This window comes from Petromyzon marinus, chromosome 80 (assembly GCF_048934315.1).
Source record: "Petromyzon marinus isolate PM22_M1 ecotype Great Lakes invasive population chromosome 80, UKy_Petmar_22M1.pri1.0, whole genome shotgun sequence".
Classification (NCBI taxonomy): domain Eukaryota; kingdom Metazoa; phylum Chordata; class Hyperoartia; order Petromyzontiformes; family Petromyzontidae; genus Petromyzon; species Petromyzon marinus.
The window spans coordinates 6,083,046-6,101,739 of record NC_133746.1 but is presented as its reverse complement, the minus strand read 5'-3'; the positions used below and the strand labels follow the sequence as shown (position 1 = coordinate 6,101,739).

The 18,694-nt window shown below is 51.4% G+C and overlaps 1 protein-coding gene across 3 annotated transcripts in view; it reads right to left on the bottom strand.

The window, feature by feature from the left end:
- LOC116958592 (uncharacterized) overlaps positions 1-16,878 on the bottom strand; it is a 42,036-nt gene extending 25,158 nt beyond the window's left edge. The window contains exons 1-6 of one of the 3 annotated variants that reach the window (XM_076057199.1): positions 16,680-16,878; positions 16,486-16,624; positions 11,419-11,507; positions 9,818-9,934; positions 5,752-5,886; positions 2,204-2,406 (exon numbers count right to left, since the gene is read on the bottom strand). In XM_076057199.1, coding sequence (XP_075913314.1) covers positions 2,204-2,406; positions 5,752-5,886; positions 9,818-9,934; positions 11,419-11,506 — 543 coding nt within the window. In that variant the 5' untranslated portion in view covers position 11,507; positions 16,486-16,624; positions 16,680-16,878. The remainder of the gene's footprint in view (positions 1-2,203; positions 2,407-5,751; positions 5,887-9,817; positions 9,935-11,418; positions 11,508-16,485; positions 16,625-16,679) is intronic. The other 2 variants (XM_076057200.1, XM_032981309.2) reach the window with 2 other exon arrangements.
- Positions 16,879-18,694: the final 1,816 nt, after the last annotated feature.

Here is an 18,694-nt window from a genome sequence, read left to right as displayed (position 1 = left end):
ACAATTATCCCCTCCTCACCTTTTTGCTATGTCATGGGACCCTTTTTTTGCCAGTCTCAAAGTGTAAACAAATAAGAAGAGGGTAAAATCTATTCTTATTTTTCATAATTTGATACCAGGGGAAAGGGTCTCGTTATATAGCTAGCTCACCACAAACTATAAATGCTCTTATGTGTGCATTGTCTTCGTACTGTTCGCCTTTTGGCGTTGTTCTTTGGTCTGCTAACACTGCTGGTAGTGGGCCTAGGCCAGACATGGGCAAAGTACGGCCCCCGGGCCATATACGGCCCGTTGGGCCTTTTAATCCGGCCCGACGAACTTGTCCAAATATTATTGTTATTATTAAATTAAATTTTACCTTTCTCCTGCAATGCCCTCATTTCCCCATTAGATGGCGCACTTTGACCGGGAGTTACGACATGTTTTTGTATTGTTCATGTTCGTGCAATTTGTTAAATTGCCTTGCAAATAAGTGCTTTGCTACCTGTTAAAGGCCAAATCCTTTCACGCAATGATTTTTAACACGTCATTTATATTTAGTTCACACAAACACTCCCATCCGTGTGTTTCGTGGCCCGGCCCCTCTTGTCAAATTTTAAGAACCCCATTGTGGCCCCACGAGTCAAAAAATGTGCCCACCCCTGGCCTAGGCCATACAGAAGGATGTCTCTGGTTTAGGGCAATCAGTTTCAAAGGCAATGCTTCATATATTAATTGTCAGAGTGTGTTTGTTTACATATTCACCACAAGTACGTGTGGTTTAATGTAGACTTGATTACTTTAAAAAAGGTATAAATATAAGAAGAGGGTAAAACCGATTATTTTCATACTTTGATACTGGCTATAAGGCCCAATGGTGTAGCTGCTACTCCGCAAGCTATTGATGCTCTGATGCATGCATTGTATTGTACTTTTGCTGACAGATGTGGCTGCAAGTTTATTCGTACGTGTTACGCATATCGCTTATTGTTAAATTTGAATCGAAGTTCCTACGATTACTGTTGTTACATTGCATTTTATAGCTTTATTTTGGTGATTACTAAAACACATGGTTAAGCCATGTTTCATCTTCTTTGGTTCTTTCGGTAAAGTCAAGTAGAATGAGAAAAAAAATAAGACAATAAAATTATCACGACGTTTCGGCCACAACACAAGTAGCCTTCATCAGGTGAAAGAACAGAACTGTCGGGACAAGAGTGCTCCAATGTTCTTTCACCTGATGAAGGCTACTTGTGTTGTGGCCGAAACGTCGTGAGAATTGTATTGTCTTATTTGATTTTATTTTATTATTTTATTCTCATTCTACGTGACTTTACCGAAAGAACCAAAGAAGATGAATCCTTGCAGTCACGAAAGGTTTAAATCGAAATTTAAGCCGTGTTTCTTGCGGAAGTGCGGAGTTGGCCTGAGAACTTTAGTCTCAGTTGTCTTATGGTTGTTATTGTTTGTCTTGCATCACACTGGGATTTTTGCACGCAGCGTTGTAATACGGTGTTTTTGTTTTTTTCTGGAAGATTTTGCTGGTTTATCCCAGGACGTTTCTGTTGCGCGTCATCGTCGCTTTAAAATGTTTCTCTGTTCATGTTTTGTTTGTTGCGGTTGCACCCGAATAAAGAGCCGCATGGCTCACAGGGCTATATACCTAATAAATGAAACTTGAAACTTTTGGCCTTTTGGTGTTGTTCTTTGGTCTACTAACACAAGCAGTGGGGCTAGGCCAAAAAGTATGCTGTCTTTGGTGTCGGAAAATAAGTTTCAAAGGCAATGCTGCATTTATGATCATCTTAACACCTGTTTTATTGCCAGAAAGGCTAAAATATATTCTGACAAGTGATACGTTCTGTGACTGGCAAAAGGTCCCCATGATAGATGGAGATTAGTCCACACCCTCTGCTTATCGCCTTCTCCCGGCAGAGCCAGCAGTTATGGATTCTTTAGCTATTATTTAGCTGCTGCTATAAATTCCCACGTGGTTTTGGTGACGACGACGAACATGATGATGATGATGATATCAGACACTATCGATGAGCTATCGCGCGTGGCCAGGTCGCCTCTGAACTAGATCCTACGTGTGTTCAACGAACAAAAGCTGATAGCTCAGTTGGCCTTTTAGTTGCGTCTTAGTGTGTCCAATCACAGTCCAGCGTTCACCAATCCCCCCCCCCCCCCCCCGATTCCTAACGAGCATTGAGACTCGCCGCACCTTATCGGGTTTGATGGGGTCTCCGAGTGCTACGGCTTGCTGCTCCTTATTGTCCGTCCCAGCCGGGGTCTTCTTGTGTGGAGGGGGTTGATCCCCTTGCTGGTCCTTCTCAACATTCTCCTCCAAAGGTGAGGCCTGGGAAGGTGCCTGAGCGAGCTGCACGGGGAGGCTCTTTGCGGGGGACACCTCTGAGTAGTCGTAGTCTGGGCAGAGGGACAGCAAGTGGCGGTGAAGGCGTGCATGTGTGGCACAGATGCTGCCGCATTGTACATAGACTCAACACTGCACCATAGACTCAACACTGCACCATAGACTCAACACTGCACCATAGACTCAACACTACCACCTATACACTCAACACTACCACCTATAGACTCAACACTGCACCATAGACTCAACACTGCCACCCATCGACTCAACACTGCACCATAGGCTCAACACTACCACCTATAGACTCAACACTGCACCATAGGCTCAACACTGCCCATAGACTCAACACTGCCACCTATAGACTCAACACTGCACCATAGACTCAACACTGCCCATAGACTCAACACTGCACCATAGACTCAACACTGCCACCTATCTACTCAACACTGCACCATAGACTCAAAACTGCCACCTATCTACTCAACACTGCACCATAGACTCAACACTACCACCTAAAGACTCAACACTGCACCATAGACTCAAAACTGCCCATAGACTAAACACTGCACCATAGACTCAACACTGCCACCCATAGACTCAACACTGCACCATAGACTCAACACTGCCCCATAGACTCAACACTGCCCATAGACTAAACACTGCACCATAGACTCAACACTGCACCATAGACTCAACACTGCACCATAGACTCAACACTGCACCTATAGACTCAACACTGCCCATAGACTCAACACTGCCCAAAGACTCAACACTGCACCATAGACTCATCACTGCACCATAGACTCAACACTGCACCATAGACTCAACACTGCACCATAGACTCAACACTACCACCTATAGACTCAACACTGCACCATAGACTCAACACTGCCACCTATCGACTCAACACTGCACCAGACTCAACACTGCCACATATAGACTGAACACTGCACCATAGACTCAACACTGCCACCTATCGACTCAACACTGCACCATAGACTCAACACTGCACCATAGACTCAACACTGCACAATAGACTCAACACTACCACCTATCTACTCAACACTACCACCTATCTACTCAACACTGCCACCCATCGTCTCAACACTGCACCATAGACTCAACACTACCACCTATATACTCAACACTGCACCATAGACTCAACACTGCACCATAGACTCAACACTGCTACCTATCTACTCATCACTGCACCATAGACTCAACACTACCACCTATCGACTCAACACTACCACCTATCTACTCAACACTGCACCATAGACTCAACACTACCACCCATCGTCTCAACACTGCACCATAGACTCAACACTGCACAATAGACTCAACACTACCACCTATCTACTCAACACTACCACCTATCTACTCAACACTGCCACCCATCGTCTCAACACTGCACCATAGACCCAACACTGCCACCCATCGTCTCAACACTGCACCATAGACTCAACACTACCACCTATCTACTCAACACTACACCATAGACTCAACACTGCACCATAGACTCAACACTACCACCTATCTACTCAACACTACCACCTATAGACTCAACACTGCACCATAGACTCAACACTGCCCCATAGACTCAACACTGCCCCATAGACACAACACTGCACCATAGACTCAACACTGCCACCTATCTACTCAACACTGCCCATAGACTCAACACTGCCCATAGACTCAACACTGCACCATAGACTCAACACTACCACCTATCTACTCAACACTGCACCATAGACTCAACACTACCACCTATCTACTCAACACTGCACCATAGACGCAACACTACCACCTATAGACTCAACACTGCACTATAGACTCAACACTGCACCATAGACTCAACACTACTACCTATAGACTCAACACTACCACCCATCTACTCAACACTGCACCATAGACTCAACACTACCCATAGACTCAACACTACCACCCATCTACTCAACACTGCACCATAGACTCAACACTGCACCATAGACTCAACACTACCACCTATCTACTCAACACTGCACCATAGACTCAACCCTACCACCTATCTACTCAACACTGCACCATAGATTCAACACTACCACCTATCTACTCAACACTGCCCATTGACTCAAAACTGCCACCTATCTACTCAACACTGCACCATAGACTCAACACTACCACCTAAAGACTCAACACTGCACCATAGACTCAACACTGCCACCTATCGACTCAACACTGCACCATAGACTCAACACTGCACCATAGACTCAACACTGCACAATAGACTCAACACTACCACCTATCTACTCAACACTACCACCTATCTACTCAACACTGCCACCCATCGTCTCAACACTGCACCATAGACTCAACACTACCACCTATATACTCAACACTGCACCATAGACTCAACACTGCCACCTATAGACTCAGCACTGCACCATAGACTCAACACTGCACCATAGACTCAACACTGCCACCTATCGACTCAACACTGCACCATAGACTCAACACTGCACCATTGACTCAACACTGCACAATAGACTCAACACTACCACCTATCTACTCAACACTACCACCTATCTACTCAACACTGCCACCCATCGTCTCAACACTGCACCATAGACTCAACACTACCACCTATATACTCAACACTGCACCATAGACTCAACACTGCCACCTATAGACTCAGCACTGCACCATAGACTCAACACTGCACCATAGACTCAACACTGCCACCTATCGACTCAACACTGCACCATAGACTCAACACTGCACCATTGACTCAACACTGCACAATAGACTCAACACTACCACCTATCTACTCAACACTACCACCTATCTACTCAACACTGCCACCCATCGTCTCAACACTGCACCATAGACTCAACACTACCACCTATATACTCAACACTGCACCATAGACTCAACACTGCCACCTATAGACTCAGCACTGCACCATAGACTCAACACTGCACCATAGACTCAACACTGCCACCTATAGACTCAGCACTGCACCATAGACTCAACACTACCACCTATAGACTCAACACTGCACCATAGACTCAACACTACCACCTATAGACTCAACACTGCACCATAGACTCAACACTACCACACATCTACTCAACACTGCACCATAGACTCAACACTGCCACCCATCGTCTCAACACTGCACCATAGACTCAACACTACCACCTATATACTCAACACTGCACCATAGACTCAACACTACCACCCATCGTCTCAACACTACCCATAGACTCAACACTACCACCTATCTACTCAACACTGCTTCTCAGCTCTCACCCCCCCTCCCCCACCTCCACCCCTTCCTCACACACCTCCCCTCACCCCCCCTTACCCCTCACCCCCCCTTACCCCCCCCCCTCCCCCCCCACCACTCCCTTCCTCACCCTCCTCCGGGGTCTTGTCGGTGCAGAACTCGCCGTGGTCCGGGCAGCACTCCCCAAACTCCACGCACGTCGAGTCGCAGTGGCAGCGCCGGCCACGGCGGAAGGGCTCCTCGCAGCGGCCTCGACAGGACGACTCTGACATCACCGCCCCCCCCCCCCACCGCCAACCACACGCGCGACATTTTAAAAAAAATCCGCCGGCGAAGCCTCTGACAGGCTGCTTGGCGGGGGTGGCGGTGGCTTTTAGAGGCCGTCCGTGAAGTGACATCACGCGAATTTTGACGATTTTTTTACGCCCTCCGCCACCCCCCACCAACAACAACCCACCCACCCAGTCACACGGCGTCACAAAAAGTCAGAACCGCCCCCGCCCCCCCCCCCGCCCGCACTCGAATATGACGTCACAAAGCTCTGGCTCCACCCACACTCAAATATGACGTCACAAAGCTCTACCCCCAACCCCCGTGAAGTGACATCACGCGAATTTTGACGATTTTTTTACGCCCACCGCCACCCCCCCCCAACAACCCACCCACCCAGTCACACGGCGTCACAAAAAGTCAGAACTGCCCCCGCCCCCCCCCCCCGCCCGCACTCGAATATGACGTCACAAAGCTCTGGCTCCACCCCCCACTCAAATATGACGTCACAAAGCTCTACCCCCCCAACCCCCAACCCCCGCCCACAAAAATATATAAAACATGCTTCGAATCAAATTCAAGGACAGTGCCAATTATCATTATCAGAGTTGTCTTTTTTTTGTTTGCGTTTTGACTGCTTGTGTTGTGGTTATTGCAAACACGATGCCTTGAATAAAGGTGTCAGTTTTTTGTGCCAGTTAAAAGGGTAAAAACCTATTTAATATGCTTCGAATCGCTTTAAACTATCGTCATTGTAGCGTAGCGCGTTATTTAACGTGGCGACGCGCTCTGATGTTGTGGGAGAAAACATTTATTTAAAAAAAGTATTTTTATTTAATTAAGTAGAACGCGTTGTCTGTGTTTATTTATAAAGTTGCGCATTTTGATGTGACGTCACAGTTCTCAAACCCCCCCCCTCCTGCCCCCACCTCGTCACACATCGTCACAAATGTCTGACCCCCCCCCCTCCCACCCCAGGTGCGTGACGTCATTTATGGACGGCTCCTTAGCGCCGGTACCACCCCCAGTCCCCCCATAAATGATGGCGATGATGGTGGTGGTGGTGGTAGTTGTGGTGGTGGTGGTGGTGATGATGATGGTGGTGGTAATGATGATTATTGTGGTGGTGGTAGTGATGATGGTGGTGGTGGTAGTTGTGGTGGTGGTGATGATGATGATGGTGGTGGTGGTAATGATGATTATTGTGGTGGTGGTGGTAGTGATGATAGTGGTAGTAGTGATGATGATGGTGGTGGTGATGATGGTGGTGGTGGTAGTGATGATGATGGTGGTGGTGGTGATGATGATGGTGGTGGTGGTGGTGGTAGTGATGATGATGGTGGTGGTGGTGGTAGTGATGATGATGGTGGTGGTGGTGGTAGTGATGATGATCGTGGTGGTGGTGGTGGTAGTGATGATGATGATGGTGGTGGTGGTAGTGATGGTGGTGGTGGTGGTGGTAGTGATGATGATGGTGGTGGTGGTGATGATGATGGTGGTGGTGGTAGTGATGATGATGGTGGTGGTAGTGATGATTATAGTGGTGGTTGTAGTGATGATGATGATGGTGGTGGTGGTGGTAGTGATGATGATGGTGGTGGTGGTGGTAGTGATGATGATGGTGGTGGTGATAGTGATGATGATGGTGGTGGTGGTGGTAGTGATGATGATGGTGGTGGTGGTGGTAGTAATGATGATGATGGTGGTGGTAGTGATGATGATGGTGGTGGTGGTAGTGATGATGATGGTGGTGGTGGTGGTAGTGATGATGATGGTGGTGGTGATAGTGATGATGATGGTGGTGGTGGTAGTGATGATGGTGGTGGTGGTAGTGATGATGATGGTGGTGGTGGTAGTGATGATGATGGTGGTGGTGGTAGTGATGATGATGGTGGTGGTGGTGATGATGATGGTGGTGGTGGTAGTGATGATGATGATGGTGGTGGTAGTGATGATGATGATAGTGGTGGTAGTGATGATGGTGGTGGTGGTAGTGATGATGATGATAGTGGTGGTTGTAGTGATGATGGTGGTGGTGGTAGTGATGATGATGGTGGTGGTGGTACTAATGATGGTGGTGGTGGTAGTGATGATGATGGTGGTGGTGGTAGTGATGATGGTGGTGGTGGTAGTGATGATGATGGTGGTGGTGGTAGTGATGGTGGTGGTGGTAGTGATGATGATGGTGGTGGTAGTGATGATGATGGTGGTGGTGGTAGTGATGATGGTGGTGGTGGTAGTGATGATGATGGTGGTGGTGGTAGTGATGATGATGGTGGTGGCAGTGATGATGATGGTGGTGATGGTGGTGATAATGATGGTGGTGGTGGTAGTGATGATGATGGTGGTGGTGGTAGTGATGATGATGGTGGTGATGGTGCTCATTATGATAGCGATGATGATTATGATGACGGCGATGAAGATGGTGCTAATGATGGTGCTGATGATGGCGATGACGATGGTCATGATGGTGTTGATGATGATGGTGCTGATGATGGTGATGACGATGGTGCTGATGATGATGATGATGACGATGGTGATGATGATGGTGCTGATGAATATGGTGCTGATGATGTGATGGCAATGATGATAATGACGATGGTGATGATGGTGTTGATGATGGTGATGATGATGGTGGTGATGATGATAATGACGATGGTGATGATGGTGTTGATGATGGTGATGACGATGGTGGTGATGATGATGACGATGGTGCTGATGATCATGATGGTGCTGATGATGATGATGACGATGGTGGTGATGATGATGATGATGATGACGATGGTGCTGATGATAATGATGGTGCTGATGATGGTGATGACGATGGTGCTGATGATGATGATGATGGTTATGATGGTGTTGATGATGGTGATGACGATGGTGCTGATCATGATGGTGATGACGATGGTGATAACGATGGTGCTGACGATGATGACGATGGTGCTGATGATGACGATGGTGATGACGATGACGATGGTGATGATGATGATGATGATGACGATGGTGCTGATGATAATGATGGTGCTGATGATGGTGATGACGATGGTGCTGATGATGATGATGATGACGATGGTTATGATGGTGTTTATGATGGTGATGACGATGGTGCTGATCATGATGGTGATGACGATGGTGATGACGATGGTGCTGACGATGATGACGATGGTGCTGATGATGACGATGACGATGGTGATGATGATGATGACGATGGTGATGATGGTGATGGACATGATGATGATGGTGCTGATGATGACGGTGATGACGATGATGACGACGACGATGACGACGACGGTTGATGACGAGGGTTGATGACGATAATGATGACTATGGTGATGATGATGGTGATGACGACGGTGATGATGACGGTGATGACGATGACGACGATGATGACGACGACGATGACGACGACGGTTGATGACGACGGTTGATGACGATGACGACGATGATGACGACGGTGATGACGATGATGACGATGGTTGGTGACGATGATGATGACGACGGCGATGACGACGGCGATGACGACGGCGAGGACGACAGCGATGACGATGACGATGATGACGACGACGATGACGACGACGGTTGATGACGATTATGATGATGATGGTGATGATGACGACGATGATGACGACGGTGATGACGACGATGACGACGGTTGATGACGATGATGATGACGATGACGACGGCGATGATGACGATGATGACGACGACGGTTGATGACGACGGTTGATGACGATAATGATGATGACGGTGATGACGACGGTTGATGACGACGGTTGATGACGATAATGATGACGACGGTGATGACGACGGTGATGACGACGGTGACGACGGTTGATGACGATGATGATGACGATGACGACGACGATGACGACGACGATGACGACGACGATGACGACGACGACGGTTGATGACGATGTCTGTCTCACCACTGGTGCAGGCCCTCCTGAAGTCCCGGCAGCACTGCTTGAACTTCGTGCAGTCGAAGTCACAGGAGCAGGGGACGCCCCTCTCGAACGGCTCGCCACAGCGGCCCACGCACGACCCTCGTGGTGGGGAGAGACGCAGAGACAAAGATCCCCGTGTGGCCTGAGAGGACTGGTGAGGCGGGCAAGTGGTGGTGGGGCGGTAGCAGCACCGGGGGCCGCCAAACAACAACAACACCACCACCAACACCCACCCACCCCAACACCCTCGTGCGCAGAGCAAGTGGTGGTGGTGGTGGTGATGGTGGTGGTGGTGGTGGTGATAGGGTTGGTGATGGTAGCGGTGGTGGTGATGATGGTAGTGGTGGTGGTGGTGATGATGGTGGTGGTGGTGGTGATGGTGGTGATGGTGGTGATGGTGGTGGTGGTGGCGATGATGGTGGTGGTGGTGGTGATAGGGTTGGTGATGGTGGTGGTGGTGATAATGGTGATGGTGGTTGTAATGGTGGTGATAGGGTTGGTGATGGTAGCGGTGGTGGTGGTGGTGATGGCGGTGGTGGTGGTGGTGGTGATAATGGTGATGGTGGTTGTAATGGTGGTGATAGGGTTGGTGATGGTAGCGGTGGTGGTGGTGATGGCGGTGGTGGTGATGGTGGTGGTGGTGGTGATGGTGGTGGTGGTGATGGTGGTGATAGGGTTGGTGATGGTAGCGGTGGTGGTGATGATGGTGGTGGTGGTGGTGATGATGGTGGTGGTGGTGGTGATGGTGATGGTGGTGATGGAGGTGATGATGGTGGTGGTGGTGGTGATGGTGATGGTGGTGGTGGTGATGGTGGTGGCGATGATGGTGGTGGTGGTGATGGTGGTGATAGGGTTGGTGATGGTAGCGGTGGTGGTGATGATGGTGGTGGTGGTGGTGATGGTGGTGGTGGTGATGGTGGTGGTGGTGATGGTGGTGATGGAGGTGATGATGGTGGTGGTGGTGATGGTGATGATGGTGGTGGTGGTGGTGATGATGGTGGTGGTGAACGTGATAATGATGATGGTGGTGATGGTGGTGAAGGTGGTGATGGTGGTGGTGGTGATGGTGGTGATAGGGTTGGTGATGGTAGCGGTGGTGGTGATTACGGTGGTGGTGGTGATGGTAGTGGTGGTGGTGATGGTGGTGATGGTAGCGGTGGTGGTGATGATGATGGTGATGATGGTGGTGGTAATGATGGTGGTGGCAATGGTGGTGGTGGGGGTGATGTTGGTGGTAATGATGATGATAGGGTTGGTGATGGAAGCGGTGGTGGTGATGATGGTAGTGGTGATGGTGGTGGTGATGGTGGTGCCGGTGATGGTAATGGTGGTGATAGGGTTGGTGATGGTAGCGGTGGTGGTGATGATGGTGATGGTGATGATGGTGGTGATGGTGGTGGTGGTGATGTAGGTGGTGATGGTGGTGGTGAAGATGATGGTTGTGGTGATGATGGTGGTGGTGATGGTGCTGGTGATGGTGGTGATGATGGTGGTGATGGTGGTGGTGGTGATGATGATGGTGGTGGTGATGGTGGTGGTGATGGTGGTGATGATGATGGTCGTGGTGATGGTAATGGACTCACTGTCTCCTGTTCTTAATGAGGTGGTGCTTTGCAGCAGCAGCGCCGTCGTCATCACGAACAGCAACACCGAGATCCCTCCCAGGGACATCCTGGCAGGAAAAGAGTCCACCAACTCAGTCACCCACTCAGTCACCCACTCACTCAGTCACCCACTCAGTCACCCACTCACTCAGTCACCCACTCACCCACTCAGTCACCCACTCACTCAGTCACCCACTCACTCACCCACTCACTCACTCACCCACTCACTCACCCACTCACTCACTCACCCACTCACTCACCCACTCACTCACCCAGTCAGTCACCCACTCACTCAGTCACCCACTCACTCACTCACCCACTCAGTCACCCACTCAGTCACCCACTCACTCAGTCACCCACTCAGTCACCCACTCACTCAGTCACCCACTCACCCACTCAGTCACCCACTCACTCAGTCACCCACTCACTCACCCACTCACTCACTCACCCACTCAGTCACCCACTCACTCACCCAGTCAGTCACCCACTCACTCAGTCACCCACTCACCCACTCAGTCACCCACTCACTCAGTCACCCACTCACTCACCCACTCACTCACTCACCCACTCACTCACCCAGTCAGTCACCCACTCACTCAGTCACCCACTCACTCAGTCACCCACTCAGTCACCCACTCAGTCACCCACTCACTCTGTCACCCACTCAGTCACCCACTCACTCAGTCACCCACTCACCCACTCAGTCACCCACTCAGTCAGTCACCCACTCACTCACTCACTCACCCACTCAGTCACCCACTCAGTCACCCACTCAGTCACCCACTCAGTCACCGACTCACTTAGTCACCCACTCACTCACCAACTCAGTCACCCACTCACTCAGTCAGCCACTCACTCACTCACCCACTCAGTCACCCACTCAGTCACCCACTCAGTCACCCACTCAGTCACCCACTCAGTCACCCACTCACTCACTCACCCACTCACTCACCCACTCACTCACTCACCCACTCAGTCACCCACTCAGTCACCCACTCACTCAGCAACTCAGTCACCCACTCAGTCACCACCTCAGACACCCACTCACTCACCCACTCACTCACCCACTCAGTCACCCACTCACTCACCCACTCACTCACCACTCATTCACCCACTCAATCACCCACTCACTAACCCACTCACTCACCCACTCAATCACCCACTCACACACCCACTCAGCCACCCACCCACTCATCCACCACTCACCCACTCATACACCCACTCAATCACCCACTCCCTCAGACGTTCACTCACCCACTCACTCACACACTCACTCACCCACTCACTCACCCACTCACTCACTCATTCACCCACTCACTCACCCACTCAGTCACCCACTAACTCACTCACTCACCAACTCAGATAACCAATCACTCAACCACTGGCTCACCCACTCAGTCACCCACCAACTCACCCAATCACTCACCCACTCACTCACCTACTCACTCACCCACTCACTCACCCACTCATTCACCCACTCACCCACTCACTCACCTACTCAATCAACCACTCACTCACCCATTCACCCAAAAATGACTCACCCACTCACTCACCCACTCGCTCACCTAATCACTCACCCACTCACTCACCCATTCACCCACACATTCAGCCACTCACTTACTCACCCACCCAACCACTCACTCACCCACTCACTCCCACACTCATTCACTTAGGCACCCACTCACAAACCCACTCAGTCACCCACCCACTCACCCACCACTCACCACTCATACACCCACTCAATCACCCACTCCCTCAGCCGTTCACTCACCCACTCACTCACACACTCACTCACCCACTCAGTCACCCACTCACTCACCCACTCATTCACCCACTCACTCACTCACCCACTCAGTCACCCACTAACTCACTCACTCACTCACCAACTCAGATAACCAATCACTCACCCACTCGCTCACCCACTCAGTCACCCACCAACTCACCCACGCACCCACCCACTCACTCACCTACTCACTGACCCACTCACTCACCCACTCATTCACCCACTCACCCACTCACACACCTACTCAATCACCCACTCACTCACCCATTCACCCACCAAATCACTCACCCACTCACTCACCCACTCGCTCACCTAATCACTCACCCACTCACTCACCCATTCACCCACACATTCAGCCACTCACTCACTCACCCACCCAACCACTCAACCACTCACTCACCCACTCACTCCCCCACTCACTCACTTAGTCAGCCACTCACTCACCCATTCAGTCACCCACCCACTCGCTAATCCACTCACTCATTCACTCACCCACTCACTCACTCACCCACTTACTCACTCACTCATTCACTTTCTCACCCACTCACCTACGCAGTCACCCACTCACTCACTGGCTCACCCACTAACCCACCCTCTCATTCACCCACTCACTCACCCACTCACTCACCAACTCACTCACCCACTCATTAACCCTTCCCCTCACTCACTCAACATCTCACTCACCCACTCACTCACCTACTCACTCACCCACTCACCCATTCACCCACCAAATCACTCACCCACTCACTCACCCACTCACTCACCCACTCACTCACCGATTCACCCAATTACTCATGAACCCACTCACTCACCCACTCACTTACTCACTCACCTACTCACTCACTCACCCACTCACCCACCCATTCACTCACACACTAACTCACCCACTCACCCACCAACTCACTCACTCACCAACTCACTCACCCATTCACCCGCCAGTCACCCACTCACCCACCCACCCACTCACCCACCCACCCACTCACTCACTCACTCACCCACCCACCACCCACTCACTCATCCACTCACTCACCTACTTACTCACCTACTCACACACTCACCCACTCACCCATTCACCCACAAATTCACCCACTCACTCACCCACTCACTTACCCACTCGCCCACTCACTCACCCACTCACTGACCCACTCACGTACTCACTCATCGATTCAACCAATCACTCATTAACCCACTCATTCACTCATTCACCCACTCTCCCACCGACACACTCACCCACCCACTCACTCACCACTCACTCTCCCACTCACTCACTGACTCACGCACCCATCCACCCACTCACTCACCCACCTAGTTACCCGTTCACTCACTCAGCCACTCACTCACCCACTTACTCACCCACTCACTCACCCACCCAGTCACCCACTCACCTACCCACTCACTCACTCTCCCACTCACCCATTCACTCAACAACCCACCCACTCACCCACTAGCTCACCCACTACCTCACCCACTCACTCATTCACCCACTAACTCACCCACTCACTCATTCACCCACTCAGTCACCCACTCACTCACCCACTGACCCACCCACTCACTCATTCACCCACTCACTCACCCACTCACTCACCCACTCATTCACCCACTCACTCACTCACTCACCCACTCAGTCGCCCACTAACTCACTCACTCACAAACTCAGATAACCAATCACTCACCCACTCGCTCACCCACTCAGTCACCCACCAACTCACCCACTCACCCACCCACTCACTCACCTACTCACTCATCCACTCACTCACCCACTCATTCACCCACTCACCCACTTACTCACCTACTCAATCACCCACTCACTCACCCATTCACCCACCAAATCACTCACCCACTCACTCACCCACTCGCTCACCTAATCACTCACTCCCCCACTCACTCACTTAGTCAGCCACTCACTCACCCATTCAGTCTCCCACCCACTCGCTAATCCACTCACTCATTCACTCACCCACTCACTCACTCACTCACCCACTTACTCACTCACTCATTCACTTACTCACCCACTCACCTACGCAGTCACCCACTCACTCACTGGCTCACCCACTAACCCACCCTCTCATTCACCCACTCACTCACCCACTCAATCACCAACTCACTCACCCATTCACCCACTCATTAACCCTTCCCCTCACTCACTCAACATCTCACTCACCCACTCACTCACCTACTCACTCACCCACTCACCCATTCACCCACCAAATTACTCACCCACTCACTCACCCACTCACTCACTCACCGATTCACCCAATCACTCATTAACCCACTCACTCACCGACTCACTTACTCACTCTCCTACTCACTCACTCACCCACACACCCACCCATTCACCCACCAACTCACCCACTCACACACCCACTCATTCACCCATTCGCCCAACCAGTCACCCACTAAAACACCCATTCACTCAAACACTAACTCACCCACTCACCCACCAACTCACTCACTCACCAACTCACTCACCCATTCACCCGCCAGTCACCCACTCACCCACCCACCCACTCACCCACCCACCCACTCACTCACTCACCCACCCACCACCCACTCACTCATCCACTCACTCACCTACTTACTCACCTACTCACTCACTCACCCATTCACCCACAAATTCACCCACTCACTCACCCACTCACTAACCCACTCACTTACCCACTCGCCCACTCACCCACTCACTCACCCACTCACTCACCGATTCAAACAATCACTCATTAACCCACTCATTCACTCATTCACCCACTCTCCCACGAACACACTCACCCACCCACTCACTCACCACTCACTCTCCCACTCACTCACTGACTCACGCACCCATCCACCCACTCACTCACCCACCTAGTTACCCGTTCACGCACTCAGCCACTCACTCACCCACTTACTCACCCACTCACTCACCCACCCAGTCACCCACTCACCTACCCACTCACTCACTCTCCCACTCACCCATTCACTCAACAACCCACCCACTCACCCACTAGCTCACCCACTACCTCACCCACTCACTCAATCACCCACTAACTCACCCACTCACTCATTCACCCACTCAGTCACCCACTCACTCACCAACTGACCCACCCACTCACTCATTCATCCACTAACTCACCCACTCACTCACCCACTCATTCACCAACTCACCCACTCACTCATTCACCCACTCACTCACCCACTCACCCACTCACTCACTCATTCACCCTCTCACTCACCCACTCACACACTCACCCATTCACTCACCCACCCACTGACTCAACCACTGGACTCACCTTGTACTCTCTCTGTCCTCTCTCTGTCTCTCTGTCTCTCTCTGTCTCTGTCTCTCTGTCTCTCTCTGTACTCTCTCTGAACTGTCTCTGTCTCTCTCTGTCTCTCTCTGTCTCTGTACTCTCTCTGTACTGTCTCTGTCTCTCTGTCTCTCTGTCTCTGTACTCTCTCTGTACTCTCTCTGTACTGTCTCTGCCTCTGTCTCTCTCTGTCTCTGTACTCTCACTGTACTGTCTCTGTCTCTCTGTCTCTATCTGTCTCTGTACTCTTTCTGTGCTGTCTCTCTGTCTCTGTCTCTCTGTCTCTCTCTGTCTCTGTTCGCTGCTCCCTCGCTCGCACCAAGCGATGACCCGAATAGTCCTCGACTCCAACTGAGACCCTGCCAACTCTTGCAATGCCTTATACACTGCCCACTCCTACCCCTCCTCACTGCCCACTCCTACCCCTCCTCACTGCCCACTCCTACCCCTCCTCACTGCCCACTCCTCACTGCCCACTCCTACCCCTCGACACTGCCTACTCCTACCCCTCCTCACTGCCCACTCCTACCCCTCCTCACTGCCCACTCCTACCCCTCCTCACTGCCCACTCCTACCCCTCCTCACTGCCCACTCCTACCCCTCGACACTGCCCCCTGCTACCCCTCCTCACTGCCCCTCGTCACTCCTCCCCCTCGTCACTCCCACACACTCCTCACTCTTCTACTCATCCCCCTCCTCCCCATCACTCCTCCTCCCTCTACCTCCTCATCACCCCACCCCTCCTCCTCAGTGGGTGAGTGAGTGAGTGGGTGAGTGGGTGGGTGAGTGGGTGATTGAGTGAGTGAGTGGATGAGTGATTGAGTGAGTAGGTGAGTAGGTGAGTGAGTGGGTGAGTGAGTGGGTGAGTGGGTGATTGAGTGGGTGAGTGAGTGAGTGGGTGAGTGAGTGAGTGAGTAGGTGAGTGAGTGGGTGAGTGAGTGAGTGAGTGGGTGAGTGAGTGAGTGAGTGGGTGAATGAGTGAGTGGGTGAGTGAGTGAGTGGGTGGGTGAGTGAGTGAGTGGGTGAATGAGTGAGTGAGTGGGTGAGTGAGTGGGTGAGTGAGTGAGTGGGTGAGTGAGTGAGTGAGTGGGTGAGTGAGTGAGTGGGTGAGTGAGTGAGTGAGTGGGTGAATGAGTGAGTGAGTGGGTGAATGAGTGAGTGAGTGGGTGAGTGAGTGAGTGAGTGGGTGAGTGAGTGAGTGGGTGAGTGAGTGAGTGAGTGGATGAATGAGTGAGTGAGTGGGTGAGTGAGTGAGTGAATGGGTGAGTGAGTGGGTGAGTGGGTGAGTGAGTGAGTGGGTGAGTGAGTGAGTGGATGAATGAGTGAGTGAGTGGGTGAGTGAGTGGGTGAGTAGGTGAGTGAGTGAGTGAGTAGGTGAGTGAGTGAGTGAGTAGGTGAGTGGCTGAGGAAGTGATTGAGTCGGTGGCCGATTTGCTATCACGCCCCGCCACGAACCAGACCACCCGAGTTCGAAACCCTGCTCACAACCACCACCACCACCATAATCTGAACCATTCCCGTGACTCCCCTATAGCTCAACTCAGTCTCAAACGAGCGCCTGCTGTAGCGGTGTGTAGTAGGTAAACATCGCCACTGGGGAGACAAAGGCGGCCGGGCGGGGAGTGGTGCTGGCCACCCACCCCGTCGTGCGCCACATTAACCGGTAGCCTTCATAGGCGCTGCTGCTACTCACTACTAACTGAACTTTGACCCCACGGTATGCTAGAGGCTGCCCCGGGTGTCTTTGCCCCGTTCACCGAGATGACCTCGCATCCTCCACAGTGCAACCAGCCTCGACGCCTGCTTAGCCTCGCTTGGATGAGGTCCCCCTTGGTCGATGGGAATCCCGCAACTCAGGATGCGCTGACGATCAGGATTGGCCGAGCATTAGACAATCGGCTCCAGTCTGCCCGTTGGGTAAAGTGTAGGGCTAGCTAGTCGATCAATCAATCGCCCACTATCACCCTTTCACGTATCGAACCGTTCACACACTCGCGTAACCGCTCCATTCACGCACTCACTAACACACTCACTCACACACTTACTCACACACTCGCTAGCACACTCACTAACACACTCACTAACACACTCACCCACCCACTAATCCACCCACTCACTAACACACTCACTAACACACTCACTCACACACTCACCCACCCACTAATCCACCCACTCACTCACACACCCACTA